Below are 16867 nucleotides of genomic sequence, written 5' to 3'. Positions count from 1 at the left end.
AATATTAATTAATTCATGGAACATGGATAAATAAAAAATGCTCTACCACAATCACATATGTTTATTATATATACAAAACCAAACACAAAATTAAACAAAACACCCTGTGAGTCTCTGATTCCAAGTGCTTATTTAATTGTAGTTCTTTCATATATTGACACCTTATAACTTATCAACTTCGGAGTTTCTGCTTTTCAAACATTTCCCAGTAGGAAACTGTACTGATTAAATTCATTATTATTTCATCCCTCTTTTGTGTCTTACAAGTATAGACTACAGACTAAAATTGAAAAAGTTCCCTTACAGTGCAACTCCCAAACACAGATTTCCCGAGTTAGCTTGCTAGAGTGTTCTCTTCTCACTTGCTGAAGGAATTGATTTGTTTAATAGTAGGCAAAACAATGAGTAAATGAAAAAACACTGTAACAGTTGGCCATTGAGGTTACACACAGGTGATTTCTTTTAAATAGAAAGTTTTCATAGGTGCAAATGATTTCCAACACAGATGACTCCTACCATTCTCAGATCATTCTGCTATTTAAAAAACAACTAGTCTTGGGGCGCCTGGGTGGCTTGGTCGGTTAAGCGTCCGACTTCGGCTCAGGTCATGATCTCACGGTCCGTGAGTTTGAGCCCCACGTCGGGCTCTGTGCTGACAACTCAGAGCCTGGAGCCTGTTTCAGATTCTGTATCTCCCTCTCTCTCTGCCCCTCCCCTGTTCATGCTCTGTCTCTCTCTGCTCAAAAATAAATAAATGTTAAAAAAACAATTAGTCTTTCAAAAGTATATAATTTCTTTTCTTGCTAGTAAAATTAGGGTATTCAGATAGTTCACCTTTTCTTTTCAATGTGTTAAAATAAGTGAATGATTCTCAGAATGTAAATACCTAGTACTTTCCATTCCTTTTCACAATGATCCTATCCATTTAAAGAAAAGCATAGAAGAAATATATCTTCCTCTACCAATAATTTAACCTCTTATGTCAGATAATTGCAAATAAGCTGTCCATTGGCTAAATTTAGATTATCAATTTGTTTTGTTTGGATCATGATGTTTAAATTTTTTTTAATGTTTATTTATTTTGAGAGAGAGAGAGAGAGAGAGAGAGAGAGAGAGAGAGAAAGAGAGTGTGTGCGTGCCAGCAGGAAGAGGGGCAGAGAAAGAGGGAGAGAAAGAATCCCAAGAAGGCTCTGTGCTCCCCGACGTGGGGCTTGAACTCACGAACTGTGAGATCATGACCTGAGCCGAAATCAAGAGCTGGACACTAACTGACTGAGCCACCCAGGTGCCTGAATGTTTAAAATTTTTTAAATTACTTGGAAATGTTTAAAAATTCAGAGATTTCACATAAGATTTGGAAATTATGAGTTCCTTTGAAAATTTGAAAGAGATGGTATAATAGGACATTTTCTCACATGGCAACAACAGCTGCAGCTGAATATTAGCTGCCTCTTTTCAGTGTGTTACCTGCTTTCCAGTTTAACCCAGTTTCAGCCCAGTACACTTCACTCACTTAAATTACCTACTCGGACTCAAAGAGTTTGTAATTTGTTACATAGATTCCTCATCCCCAAACCAGGCTCCCTTCTCTCTCCAGAGCTTACTAATCTTGCCTGCCTCTCTCTCCCCGTCTCTCAATACAGTTCATCTAATATACCACAAAAACTTTCAACTGAGGATGCAAAAAAGTGTCTCTAATGGAAAATAACAGTTCAGCATTCAGTATCAACATATTTACACGTTCTCTGATCATTATTTTTATATATGGACACACCCAATAGGAATTTTTTTTTTTTAAATAAATACAGGGTTCATTTTACTCTTGACTATTAGGCTAGAAAATAGCATAAAGTTTGAATTTAAACTTTATTAAATTTTGACTATTTTTTCTGAATATAACTGGCAACTTGAGTGACTCAGAAATATTTCTTTCATCAAGAAAACAGGTTAAACATGTTTATAATTGTTGACAGGATTAACATTGCTTAATTACTTCTTTCTTTAGAAATTGAGGTATAATCAATAAAATAAAATTAAAATTTAAGTGAGGAGGAATAAACTTCAATATTTACCTGTGTAAAGAATATAGTAGGCAGGATCCTCCCAAGATTCTTGTCACTAGTGTGGGTAGTACTGTGAAGGGGCTTGGCAGATGGAATTAGACCGCTAATTAGTTAACACTAAAATAAAGACAGTACCTTCAATTATCTAGGTGGATCTAATGCAATCATAGAAGCCCTTAAAAGCAGAAGAGGAAAGCAGAAGAGTCTATCAAAGAGAATGGCAGAAGACAGGACAGGAGAGGTCAGAGATTCAAAGCATCAGGATTAGACCTGTTGTAACAAACTTTGAAGATGGAAGAAATGGGGCCACGAGCCAGGGAATGTTGTTGGTTGCCTTAAAAGCTAAGAACAATTCCTGGCCAACAGTCAGTATGGAAATGGGTATCTCAGTCCAACAACTTTTTAGAACTAAATTCTACCAACAAATGGAGTAAGCCTGGAAACGAATTCTACCCTAGTGTCTCCAAAGAAAATATAGCCCTGCTGACACCTTGGTTTGGCTTTATTAGACCTGAAACAGGGGGCTCTTGGGTAGCTCAGTTGGTTAAGCATCTGACTCTTGATTACACTGCAGGACATGATCTCATGGTTCATGGGATCAAGCCCCATGTGGGCCTCTGCACTGACAGCACGGAGTCTGCTTGTGATTCTCTCTCTCCCACTCTGCCCCTCTCCTGTTTGTGCATTTACTCATGTGCTCTCTCTCTCACTCTCTCAAAATAATGTTTACTTATTTTGTAATAAGTAAACATTAAGGAAAAAATTTAAAGGGGAGGCTGGGTGGCTCAGTCGGTTAAGCGTCCGACTTCGGCTCAGGTCATGATCTCACAGTTTGTGAGTTCAGGCCCTGCGTCGGGCTCTGTGCTGACAGCTCAGAGCCTGGAGCCTGCTTCGGATTCTGTGTGTGTCTCTCTCTCTGCCCCTCCCCAACTCATGCTCTGTCTCCCTCTCTCTCTCAAAAATAAATAAATGTTAAAAAAAAATTAAAAGAAAAAGACCTGAAGCAGAAAAACCAGCCAAGTCCAATAGACTCCTTACCTACAGAACTGTAAGAAAATAAACTTGTGTGTGTTTAAGCTGCTATATTTGTGTCAATATGTTACAACAGCAATAGAAAGCTACTACATCACTGATGGATGAAAAAAAAAAGTCTTTACACAAACCAGACTGAACAAGATCAGCAACTATTAGTTTACAAAGTCATAACATAACATACGTCATGACTTGCTGCAAGTGGCTATAAAATCTGCTTTAATACCTCTTCAAAAAAGAATCGCCTCAGTCTCTTTGTACATTCCCCCCAAAGTGCCTGTTTTCCTGACTGGCCTATTGTGGGCTTCTGGGAATTGTGCTTTTGGAAATGTTCTAACTGATAAGAGTGTTTTGACCATGTGAGGCCCTGAACCACTCAAGTTTGTCTAGATAGTTTATACAAACAATATGATTTATATGGAACACCTGCTTTCCTTCTGGAGGTCGAGAGCATCAGTAACTGCAGTCAATCACACAGGTACTATGTGCCTTTGTGACCAAACCCTAATTATCCTCCACTTCTAGACTCAGACAAGCTTCTCTAATGGGCAACACGTGGCACATGTCACAATTTTTTTGCTAGAAGAATTAAGTACATGCTCTACAACTCTTCCAGGAGAGGACTCTGGAAAGCTTGTGGCTGCTTTCCTCCATTCTTTGCCCCTTTATTTTTCCTTTACTAACATTGTTTTGTCTCCTTTTGCTGTAATCAAGTGAGTATAATGTAACCACTGAGTATATGACTTCTGAGTCCTGTGAGTGTTTCCAGTGAGTCACTGAAGCTGGGGGTGGTCTTGGTGACCCTGACACACCAGTTCCCACCATCTCAGCCGCAATGACTAATATAAAAAAGAACACCATATAACACTTCCTAGAAGACTAAAAAATTTTCTCCAATATTTTCCCAATAACCAAACTGAAGTAGGCAGAATTTTAATATGGTTGCCAAGATCCCTGCTCCTTGACTTATACCCTGCATGATCCCCAGGGCTACGAATATGATGGATTTTACGCCCATGATCAAGCTGTGATATGGCACAATTGACTTTAAGAAAGGGAGAAAGGGAGATTGTCTGGTTGAGCCTCACCTTATCACATGAGTCCTTGAAATCTGGATGTAGAGGTTAGAGACAGAGGAACTAAGAAAGATTCCAGGCATGAGTGGGATATGATTAGGGAGATTCTCCATTTTTGGCTTCAGAGATGCAGAGGGCCATATGACCAGGAGTGCAAATGCCTTCCAGAGGCTGAGAGCAGCCCTTGGTTGATAGTAATCAAGAAAATAGAAACAACAGTCCTACCATGGGAAGGAACTGGATTCTGCCAACACCCTAAAATGAGTTTAGAAGTAGATTCTTCCCCAGAACTGCGAGGAAGGAAATGAACAATTTGTGTACTCATTCTATTAAAAAAAAAAATATTTCCAAGAAAATAATTTTAAAAATCACCAAGATAACGTTTGAATCAGACTCACCAAAACTCATTTGTGTGGGAAAGAAAATTATGGCACATGATTAAAAGAAAGATAATAGGAAAATATAATTCAAACTGCATGACTAAACAAAAACATAGTTCATTAAATTGTTCATTTACAACAATTTAACTATATGGAAACTCTTATGCTAACAATTTTAGAGGCAGAAAAATAAAAAAAAATACAGTATAGATGTCAAAAAATATATGGTTAGTTAGGGAAGGCAAATCATAGCTTGCTTAATTCTATGATTGTAGGTGAACAACTATAAGCTAAAAGGGAAAAGGCACCTTACAACTGGAGAGATACAATGTGATAAAGAAATTTGGAGTAGGGAAATAAAATATTTGCTTTGGTTCAGTGGCATATAGAGAGAAGTAAGTAACTTAAAGAAGTGCTATACATTGTGCCAAAGATTGGAGATACACTTTTGGACACAAAGATACCTCAGTCTTCATGTTGTATTTCATTTCTCTGGCACTCCATCTCCTCAACTATATATCAGTAACAATAAAAATTACTTGCATAATTTAGACACTATTTGGAAATAATATAGAGAGTTTGATTGAAGTCAGATCCTATGCCTACAAAACACTCCCCCCGCCACACACAAAAGTGGAGAGCCACCAAATGTCCCTAAGCAGGGAATTAATATTAAAAATATTAATATGGCAGCAGACACTACTAATGGAGGATATTAAAGACTAATGCAGGAAGACCAGTTAGGAGAATGTTGTAATGCAATAATCAAGCAGTTTGTTAATGAGGCCTGAACTAAAGAATGTAAAAAACAGTAGAGATGTGAGAAACACCACCAAGGTTATATTAATGATACTTGACGGCTAACAGGATTTAGGGTACAAGAGAGGGAGAAGCACAGGATAGCTGCAAGATTCTCAGCGTGAGTGAAGAGCATCTTTTGGTATTATTTCCCATCCTTACACAAAACAAGTACAATAGAAAGAAAAATATACATCAGTTATATAAATCCCTAAGTTATTTGACTACATGGTAATAATTTCAAATGCATTTTGAAACTAGGGACCTTGAAGGGAAGGAAAAAAAAAAGTATGAGAGCCTTAACTTCCACTATCAGGTTATTTTTTTCTAAAATAAGACAATATACTATCCATTTCTGAAGACTATGACCTGTGCTTATTATCCATCATGGACTGCACTCTAGAACATGTCCAAAATTCTTTGGGGTATCTAATTCAGTGAGTAGGCAACCTTTTAATAGGGGCAAATAAAACTTACTCATCCGAGTAAGTCAGATCATGTTTTCCATCAAGCTAGTGAACAGCTGCAGACATTGCCTGCTTCCCATCAAAGTCTCCATGTATAACCATGTATAACCTCTGCTATGCTGATGGTTCTCTGGTAAATTTTCAAAACCATAACCCTAAAAACATATGACAAACATTTTATTAAAGAAACATGCTTGCACTACTCACCCCGCCTTCACTTGCAAATTTAAGGACAATGCAGAAACTTTGCTCCAAGTGCCAAAACTCTGCTGAATATCTCTGAACTATACTCGCTGACACTGTTACAGATGAAGCAAAAGTACATGCCCTGAAGAACATGAACACAAAAGGGAAATACTTTCCAAATAGCAGCTAGACTTAAAAGGCAAACCATTTCCTCATGCTTGCTTTAATAGGAATGATGAAGGTATGTCTCTCTTTTTAACATTCTTGGAAAATATTTCAGAAAGGAGTTGAGATTTAAATTTCCCCACTTTTCAGTATCTTGAATCTGGCTGCAGGGTAGCAATTAAATAGATTCACAGGCACCAAATATGAGATGACTTCAAACAAACATTCCAAATGCTGTACTTTGTTTCTTGAAACCTACTGGTTATAGGAGTTTAATTGAATTCCATGCCTTTATGTTTCCAACAAATAATTTTTATCATTTAACTGAAACTGGAGAGAAATATTGGCAGATTGAACCCTGGCACAAGTAACATATAAAAGCCACTGAGAAGAGAGCAGCATTCCTCATATTCAAGCTCAAATAAACTATACAGAAAATGGTGAGTTTTCTCTTTCAAACCAGATCAGCAAACTATCTGTACAAATAACATTAATTTATAAGAGACTGACTTGACAACACCTCCAGGTCATAGCGCAAAATTATTATTTTCTGTTTGGATAACACAAATTCTCAAAAGAGTTTTAGGGCCATTAAGAATGATTTTTTTTAAATTTTTTTTTTAACATTTATTTATTTTTGAGACAGAGAGAGACAGAGCATGAACGGGGGAGGGTCAGAGAGAGAGGGAGACACAGAATCTGAAACAGGCTCCAGGCTCTGAGCAGTCAGCACAGAGCCCGACGCGGGGCTCGAACTCACATACCGCGAGATCGTGACCTGAGCCGAAGTCCGATGCTTAACCGACTGAGCCACCCAGGCGCCCCCATTAAGAATGATTAAAAAAAAAAAAAAAAAGATGCTTGGTTTTCCAGTGGGATCTGAGGCCTTAAAATAGTCTTAAGTTATATTTATTTTTTCTTTTCTTTTCTTCTCTTTTTAAAAAGTATTTTGGTGTTTTGTGTTATTTTATTTTTAAAGTTTATTTATTTTGAGAGAGAGAGACAGTGAGTATGAACAGCAGAGGGCCAAAGAGAGACAAAGAATCCCAAGCAGGCTCCGCACTGTCACCACAGACCTAATGTGGGGCTTGATCTCATGACCCCTGAGATCATGACCTGAGCTGAAATCAAGAGTTGGACACTTAACCAACTGAGCCACCCAGGTGCCACTGTTTTTTTTATTTTAGACAGAGAGAGTGAGAGAGTGTGTGCGTGAGCAGGGGAGAGAGGCAGAGAGAGGAGAAGAGAGAGAATCTCAAGGAAGCTCTGCGCTGAGCACAGAGCCTGAAGCTGGGCTAGATCCCATGTCCCTGGGTTCATGACCTGAGCTGAAATCAAGAATTGGACACTCATCCTAGTGAGCCACCCAGGTGCCCCAAGTTATAATATATTTGTAATATGAATTACTACTATAATGTTTTAGTATAATATCACTTAGTTCAATGATATTAAATGTGTTATGAAAAAAGTGAGTCAACTGACAAAAGACATGTCTCTAAGTTTCTAGTTTTCACTCCCCTATCCCCCATTTCACCAATTTTACAAAAGAGTTAAATTTTTCTTCAAAATATAAACCCAGTAAGATATATGCCTTGGATGATGTTTAAGTTTAGACAATGACCTACAAATAACTACCAGACAACTGGCAGCTCACAGTTCTGCAACAGTTAGAGACAGATGGACAAGTAAAAATGCTGGGTCTCAAATTGCAAGCCCATCTAAATAGATTTCCTGTTTACTTTGCATCAGCCTTTCTTACAGGTGCAGGGTGCTTACTTTTGGCAGTAGGGGAAATTTATATGATTTATAAGCCATAAGGACATCTTCTCACTTTCCATAAACAGGTTACAGAATTAATTAAAATTGCAATACAGCAACTCTGCACATGAAATCTGCTGTTATTGGAGACTAATGTAATCCAAATATGTGGAAAGTCAAATAGTTTTCAACAAAGCTAATTTAGATGGATGGATCAGATAACAACTTGGAACTGAACCTGAAAGAATCATGTCTACTCAAAGGCAGTAAGTGCTGAATGTTTTACTCCAAAATGAATGAGGAAAATACTGAATTTTAGTCTGTTACCAGAATGATTAGAACATAGTACTTTAGTTACAAAACTGTTTAAATATATCTTACTTGAAGAAATTGCAAAGATCCATAAAAACTACTATATATTTTACTTTACATAAGTGAAAATGACTATTAGAAATGTAAATGAGGGGCGCCTGGGTGGCTCAGTTGGCTAAGTGTCCAACTTCAGCTCAGGTCATGATCTCGCAGTTGGTGAGCTTGTGAATTCAAGCCTGGCATCCGGCTCTGTGCTGATTCTGTGTCTCCCTCTCTCTCTCTGCCCCCTTCCTGCTCGCGCTCTGTCTCTCTCTCAAAAATAAATAAACATTAAAAAAAAAAAAGAAATGTAAATGGTATGAGAGACAACATGAAATCTGCACAAATGCTATTCATGTTTATCTACTCAAAGAATATGCCTCTATCTGTAACATTTTATCCTCATGAAGACATACAAAGGCATTGAAGAAAGGTGGCTTCTTTACACCTTTGTACTGTTAAAACTCCTAGTGTTCAGTGCTATCAGATTTGTCTCTAAAACAATGATAAAAGCTGATGAGTATAGAAAAGTAAAACTTTCCACAAGTTAATGGATTTAATCTTATTGGCAAAGTAATATCAGTTATATCTTTTTACAGTACAATTGAAAGTAAAAAAAAGAAAAAAAAACAGTGAAAGGACAGAGCAGGAGGTAAAATGAAATTTATCTAAGGCACCAGCTTCTCTTTTCTGTCTTAGACTTTTTAGTAAGTAAAGGAATAACAAGTAGGAACAGAGAAAGAAAATTCAATATCAGAAGGAACAGTCTACAGTTACTACTACCCTGATGACCAGAGAATTAATCTAGTTGTAGCTTACAGGGTCCTCCAGAATGACTGGGAGCATAAGTCCATGGATAACATCAATTTTCAGAATGTAGATCAATTATGATCTTAATAACTTTCTTCATGTCCATGAAGACCTTGGTCCACCTTTAGTACTTTGATTCCCTTAATACTCTACCTTCTCTTCATGGTATAAACTCTTCCTTTTTTCTGTCTCATGTAGCCTAAATGAATACTGAATAATTTTAAGAAATTAATTTTTAAGTTATTTTTCAGTTAATGTTAATGTTGGTTTAGCATTTCCCTCCTGTTTTTTTTTTTTAATTACATGTATGATCTCTAAGACTTCTATGACAGCCAGCTTCTAAGAAGATGCCCAAGGATCGATCCTTGATGTTTTTAAGATTCATATTCTTATGTAGTCCCCTCCCATACTGAATAGAATGGCTGACTTCTGTATTCAATTGACTATTTCAGAAATGATGGTGTGTGGTTCCTGAGGCTAGGTCATAAAAGGAATAGAAACTTAGAGAAGTCAACCCCATACTGTAAGGATAGACAAACATCAGTGGAAAGGCCCTCAAAATAAAGAAGAATTAAAGTCTACTGTCAACAACTGGCACCAAATGAGTGAGTTACCTTAGAAACAGATCATCTAGCCTGTCAACCTTTCAGATGATTATAGCTCCAGTTTATATATGGACTGCAACCAACCTCATGAGATCCTGAGTTAAAACCATCTAGCTAATTCATTCCTGAATTCTTGACCCTGAGAAATTATATGAAAGGATAAAAGTTTATTGGTTTTAAACCACTAAGTTTTGAGGTACTGGTTAAGCAGCGACAACTAATTCACACTATTTCTTCTTACAGAAACAAAGAAATACAAACAGGTATGCCATTGGATCAAGCACCTTCATTAACAACATAATATTGTTGCTATATGAGGGATTTAGAATTCAAGCCAAGTAAATAATGGAACAAGTTGTTTTTTTTTTTTTTTATAAATGAGGCATAATTTACATAGTTGAGATGCACACATCTGAAGTGTATATTCCAGTGAACTTTAAGTTTTGCAAGAAAATGCACCACATAAGTAATACCTTGATCAAGATGTAAAAAATTTCCATTACTCCAGATAGTTTCCTTGTCAAGGCTATTTTGAATCAGTTCCTACATTGTCCCTTCTCCCAACCAGAGTTGAGTACTGTTTTTATATCTATCACCATAAGTTCTGATCATTCTAGAACTGGCTTCTTTTGCTCAGCATATTTTTAAGGCTCATCATGTTGTATGTAGCAATAGTTCATTCCTTTTTATTTTTGATTAAAATAACATGATTCATTCTTCCATTGATGGACACTTCAGTTCTTCCCAGTCAGGGGCTACTATGAATAATGTTGCTGGGAACATGGTTGTGCAGATATTTTAGTGAATATGTATTTCTCCTTTCTCTTGGTTAAATACCAAAGCAGGGCTAGGATTAGAGTGAGGTAAATGAGGTACCTTGGAGACAACAGTTAAGTAGGTCCTCTACCAAGGAGTGGAATTGCTTAATCATAAAACTTTTGTTTCTATAACAATTTGCCTTTTAAAATATAGCACTGAAATTTTACACTTAGATTTGTCATGAAATCTACCATTTAAATAAAGGGCATTGGTAGGTTATTATATTAGCATAAGAAAAAATAAATATACTTCCAAAGGCAGTAGATCAATATATTACTATCAAACTTAATACATATTAAATAAAATATAAACTTAAGAATAATTTCCCCTAGAATGATCCCTAGATCAACTAAAACTCCTTGTTTTATCGATAAGAAATATGATTAAAAGAATTGTCCAAGGCTGCCCAGCTAGTTAGTGGCTTTTTCATCATACATAATGCATTGTACATCATTATACAAAGTTAACCCAGGCTCAGTTATATATTTCCTAGCTAAAGACATGGCTACAATTAGTTTTAATCTTTATACAAATTTAACCCAAGCAGATTTAAAATAAAGTGTTGTTTTGGTTTTTTTTTTTCATAAAGATGTGACTACAATTTGTTTTCAATTTTGATGTCAACTATTTTCACAGAGAATACTTTTTAACATCAGTGGCTATAAATTAAAGGATAATTTAAACTGGCAAACAGAATAAGATGTTCTTAAAAACACAAAATCAAAGACTATGACATGTAAAAATCATAATTATAAAAACATATTCATTAAATAAGGCTAAGCTACTTCTAAATATATACAAAAGTCACTTTTAGTACCTATGGTCAGATTAGACTCTTCCAAAGAAGTAAGGCAATGGTACACTTGGTATGTGCATTCTTTCATTCTAGAGAACACTTAAAATCAAATCATTTAAAGGATCAAGGAAAGTATTTTATTCAATTTATTTGTTATACTTTTATTAAATAACTACCATCTAGCAAGATACACATTTTTTTCCTCCCTTGAAAAAAATTTGTTTCATCTAGGATATAGCAGTGATTTAAAAGTATTAATCAAGAATATTTCTTCAAAAGAGGATGGATGATTACAATCCTACAAAGACTTACGGCAAACATTTTTCATTGGCTTAGTACAACTTTAAAGTAATATTTCCCATGATTTTAAGATAATTTCAGAAAAATGTGTGAATAAATTCATTTAGTAGTATATTTGTAATAATATATATACCAAGAAATATACATTTCTTGCCAGAAATGTCTAAGACAGAAAGTAACTACTGAACCACTGAATTAATGTAATTTAACCTATATCATTAGATTCCACCCAAGCTATGATTATTCTCTCTCCATTCAACATGGTCTTTCCTTAACACAACTTACTATGTCCCTAGGAATACCAGTTAGAAGTTACCAAGTACTACTCATAGGAAAATACTCTTAATCTCACCTACAGAAATGCTTAGTACTGAAAACATTTCAAATTTTCATATATATCTTTTTTAGGAATTTTTTTGCTAAGCACTCTGGAGAATGCCTAGCTCATAAAAACTGGACACTGGACAATGTCAACATTGAATTTTTGTGAGGCCTGTGAATTAAATTTCCTAAAATAAAATTTACACCTGGATTTTATCATTAAACAAGTAACAAAAGAAATAAAAACTCTGCAGTTTCTAGTTAAAATGCCTTTTTTTTTTTTTTTGCCAATTTCTGCTGTTCATTTAATTGTCCTGATATAACACGGTACCTCATGGGTTTCCTCTCTCGAAGCAAGTCTTCTAGACTCCGTTCACAGTGTTCAGCTACCACCACCAGTCTCTCTGAGTAAAACAAAGTAAATCCACTTTATATTTGATTTAAAAAATGTTTAATAACAAAATAATATAGCCCATTAAAAATATTAACTTACAGTGTTAATAGTATTTCAAGAGTTTTTCAAACTCTATATTAACCACATAGTTACCAAGTATATAAAAGAGAATAAATATGCAATAAAACATCACATTAAATAACAATTTCATGTCATCTTGTATTTTTGTCTAGAGTTTCTCCCATGCGCATCAGGAAAAACAGATGGAAAGTTTTACTTTTGGAAGAAAGAAGTGACCCTTCTTCTGACACAGACTAGGAAAAGGAAAATCTTGGATGAAGATATAAAGAAATTTTGAAGTGAAAGGGAAATTGGGAGCTAGGGACAAATTGTCTTGGCAGTCTGGTTCAAACACAAGGTTTTGAAACTGAGTTTAGAAACTTGAGAAAAGCAGAAATGTTCTGAATCATGACTATGAAGAAAGAACAGAAAATTGATGTGGGATTATTTGTAACATCATGGGGCCTGCTAAGATTAAGTAATAATATAAAATTTTGGTGGGCACAATCAATATTATGATGTAATTTTTATTTTCCAACAGATTAAGAATACGATAGCACAGTTCTGAGGGTCAATCTATATATATATTTTTTTCATCACTTATCCCTAATGACTAACACATTGTCTGACACATTTTTTTTTAAATGAATGAATGTAAGAGGAGTGAGAGAAAAGTACAACTGGTTTTACAAGTGGTTGGGAACTTCTAAAGTTATTTCAAGAGAGATCAAGGGTTTAAAAGAAATTGGGGTTCTGTGACTATCTATGCAAAATGGGTTAGATAAGGAAGAAAGTTAACACAAAATATAGATGGCAGACTAGGATGAAACAAAGAAGAGCACAAACAGATTGAGAATAGTGACCACTGCAAAGAGGTTTGATGAAAATGAAAAGTAGTTAAGGTAGAAAAAATGAAATAGCAGATGGGAAAGGAAAATTTCAGAACAGGAGATCTAGCATGAGGAACAACTCTCAGTAACAACCGGTTCAAAATATGGGCTTGCATGTGGGAGTAGAGATGAAGGACAATGGTATACAGGCAGTCATGCGAGGTATGAGGGCAGTATATCACAGGGGTCAAGTTTCAGAAGCTGAAGCTGTCGGAAGTGGTGGCATTATACAGAATGATCAGAAACAGAAAAACTACAAATGTTCTATATGAAAGCCATCACTGTCAGATGAAAGACTCCAAGTGATCTAAATAGGGACTTACAGAAAATTAAATTTAAAAGAACATTTAATGAGTGGGAGAAAAGGAAAAAGAGAATGATAAAGAAAAACAGTCAAAAAAGTAAGCAAAGTTGAACCTGAAGCAATTTAGTACAACTATGAAATTCTAAGAGGAAAAAACAAATCATACTATCAGAAAAACCAAATGGGAAGCTGCTGCATTCCTTTGCTTTCATCTGACAACATTTTGTCATTTTTCCTAACACCTACCCAGCTGCCTGTCCTCAGTCTCCTCTGTACAATGGCACCTGTTCTACCCTAACTGAAATGCTTCCAGTTCCTCCACCTTTGATTCTGGATCTTCATACTGTGTTTTCTCATTTACTCCCAGGGCTAAAAAATTGGCAAGTTTTATTTCAAGTCCAGAACTCCTTTCTGCATTGCAGACTTTTATAGATAATTTCTCACTTTAACACAAAAGTCACCTCAAACTTGACAGAACTCAAATTGAGCTTATCCTTTGCTTCCTAAGTCTCTTCCCTTGAGTGCTATCAGAAAACTAGTAACACCATCCTGCCTGCTGCTTCGGCTAGAAACTTAGGAGTAATCTCCCTTTCTCAAATCCAAACAAAAAGCCCTGCTATTTCTATCTCCCAAATATTTCCGGGGTCCATGGTTTGCTCCATCCACCACAATGTGGGTCCAAGCCAGTATCCTCTCATTCGATCATTGCAATAATCTCTTAATTGATCTCACGTTAATTCTTCTTACCCTCCATCATGTTTTCATACTAAAGTCTAAGTGATAAAATAATAATAAATCTGAATATATAACTCCCTCTCTACCTTCATCTTTTGTTACTTTGGCTCATCAACTTCCAGTTGTGCTGGCCTTCTCGCCCCCATCTTGAAGTACTAGCCTGAAATGATCTTCCCCATTTCTTCTCCCAGCTAACTCCTATCAAGAAACATAGTGGTTAAGAGCACAAACTCATCTGTTTAAGCTCAAATCCCAGGCTTACTACTCATTGGCTCTGTGACCTTGGAGGAATTTGCTACTCTCTCTCTGTGCCACAGTTACGTCTTCTATAAAATGAGGAAAAAAAACAGCACCTACCTCATAGAGTTGTTAGGTTGAAATAAGTTAATACATAATAAGGGTCAAGAATAGTGCCTGGCACATAGCAATCACTATCTAAATGCTAGCTATTATTATTATTATTATTATTATTATTATTATTATTATTATTTGTTGCTTAGTTAAATGTGACTTCCTTAAGGAATACTTTTCTGGTGCCCCCAGATCAATTTGCTCCTCCTATAATATAATCAATTCTACACTGTACTTTAGTAGCACTTATTTCAACTCTAAGAATCTGTATACCTTTTCATTGATCGTCTTTGTCCTCCACTAGATAATATGCTTCATGATGGCAGAAATGTTGGTCTTGTTCAAAATGTATCATCAGTGTCTAAAACCTCAAGGGGTGCCTGGGTGGCTCGGTTGGTTAAGCATCTGACTTCGTCTTAGGTCATGATCTCACTGCTCGTGAGTTTGAGCTCCATGTTAAGCTCTGTGTCAGGCTGTGTGCTGACAGCCTGGAGGATGGAGCCTGTTTCAGATTTGGTGTCTCCCTCTCTCTCTGCCCCTCCCCTGCTCACACTCTGTCTCTCTCTCCTTCAAAAATAAATAAACATAAAAAAAAATAAAAAACTTGCATGGCACCTCAAACATGCAAGTATCTAATACAAAACTATTTGTTAAATAAATTAACTTCAGCAAAGGCATGATGTAGCCATTAAAAATGAGTAAGAGTCTTATATGATAGTCATTATCTAAATAGAGATCTGTCCTGTGTAGAAAATTATATGCCTTTGTTGTAAACTAGGCATAATAATGTCTCAATAGTGCTGATTTCAAATATAAAACAAAAACAACAGAATTTATTAAAACATGCATGTTCCATTAATTTATAATTTTAAGTTGGCTATCCATAAGTCTCCATATCCATGAGATATTTCCAAAGTGTTGGCACTAGATTAAAATTTGTCTGGCTTAAAATAATTTAGAAAAAAAAATTGCTGGGCTTCTTCTGGAAACTCCTTCAAAATATCATAAACCAGAGTTGCCAAAGCTTCAGGATTCTATGGAACTTTAAACCATTACTATAATACAGAAAAGACATAATCCTTGGCAGAATATCAAAGTTTCTCCCAGAGGTAATGGAATATACACCAAAACAATGTTTCCAATATGAACCAGTTTTTTCAAGAAATCATTAGAGAGTCTTCATCCTGAAACTCTGGACCACTGTTTGAAAATAACTTCTGTTTGTTATAAAAACAATATAGTTTCACAGAATAAAATATGACAAAAATATCTGGGAATAGTAATGTGCCAAATATAAGTCAGCAATGTAGTGGCATTATTTATAAAAAACAAATGTGACACTAAGATGAACTTTAAAGAGCAAAACATACAAGAACTGTGAAATAATCTTTCTTCTAACAAATATTTGATGAATGCCAAGTATCACTACAGTGTAACTACAACCTGAACTGTATGTTTCCAGTCAATGCTAAGAAACTGAAAAGAGTACAATATTCAGCAAGAAAGATAATGAAGGAGTTGAATCAGAAGAGACTAAAAGAAATACCTAAATAAATTTTTTTTTACTTAAGAGGAAAAAGGGTAAATTGTGAGTATGTTAGTATGAAAGGTTATCAGAATATAGTTACTACATCATTCTCTTGTGATTCACAGTAAAAACTGAGACTAGCTCATCACTTTTTAAATATAATATCTAAATAAATATTTATGTGACAAAACTGATGAATAAAATTCTGTGTTTAAAACCCACTATTGTTACAAGGTCATTGTGATGATCAGTTTTATGAGTCAACATAACTAGGCTATAGTTTTCAGTTATCCAAACATTAATCTAGGTGTTACTGTAAAAGTATATTGTTATAAATGATCAAGATCTATAATCACTTCACTTTAAGTACAGAAGATTATCCCGGATAATCTGGGTGATTCTAATTCAATCAGTTGTAAAGGCCTTAAGAGCAGGATTGAGGCTTCTCTGAAAACAAATTCTGCTCATGGACTGCAGCTTCAGCTCTTGTCCAAGAGCTCAGCTTGTCCTTCTTGATAGCCTGCCCTATGTATGGATTTCAAACTACTCAATCCTCACAGTCACATAAGCCAGTTCCTAGCAATTAATCTCTTAAAATGAATATTCTGCAGGTTCTAGTTCTCTCATGGAACTCTGAACGGGTAGAGACACTTAGGTTGAAATGTATATTCAGCTAAA

The 16867-nt window shown here is 35.6% G+C and overlaps 1 protein-coding gene across 2 annotated transcripts in view; it reads right to left on the bottom strand.

Moving 5' to 3' along the window:
* Positions 1-16867, bottom strand: part of TBCK (TBC1 domain containing kinase) — a 221112-nt gene that overhangs the window by 185967 nt on the left and 18278 nt on the right. For both annotated transcript variants that reach the window (XM_047855062.1, XM_047855063.1), the window contains exon 3: positions 12259-12331. In XM_047855062.1, the coding sequence (XP_047711018.1) occupies positions 12259-12331 (73 nt within the window). The remainder of the gene's footprint in view (positions 1-12258; positions 12332-16867) is intronic.

Source organism: Prionailurus viverrinus, chromosome B1, assembly GCF_022837055.1.
Source record: "Prionailurus viverrinus isolate Anna chromosome B1, UM_Priviv_1.0, whole genome shotgun sequence".
NCBI classification, from domain to species: Eukaryota; Metazoa; Chordata; class Mammalia; order Carnivora; family Felidae; genus Prionailurus; species Prionailurus viverrinus.
The sequence above is the reverse complement of the archived record's forward strand: the minus strand, read 5'-3'. Positions and strand labels throughout refer to the sequence as shown.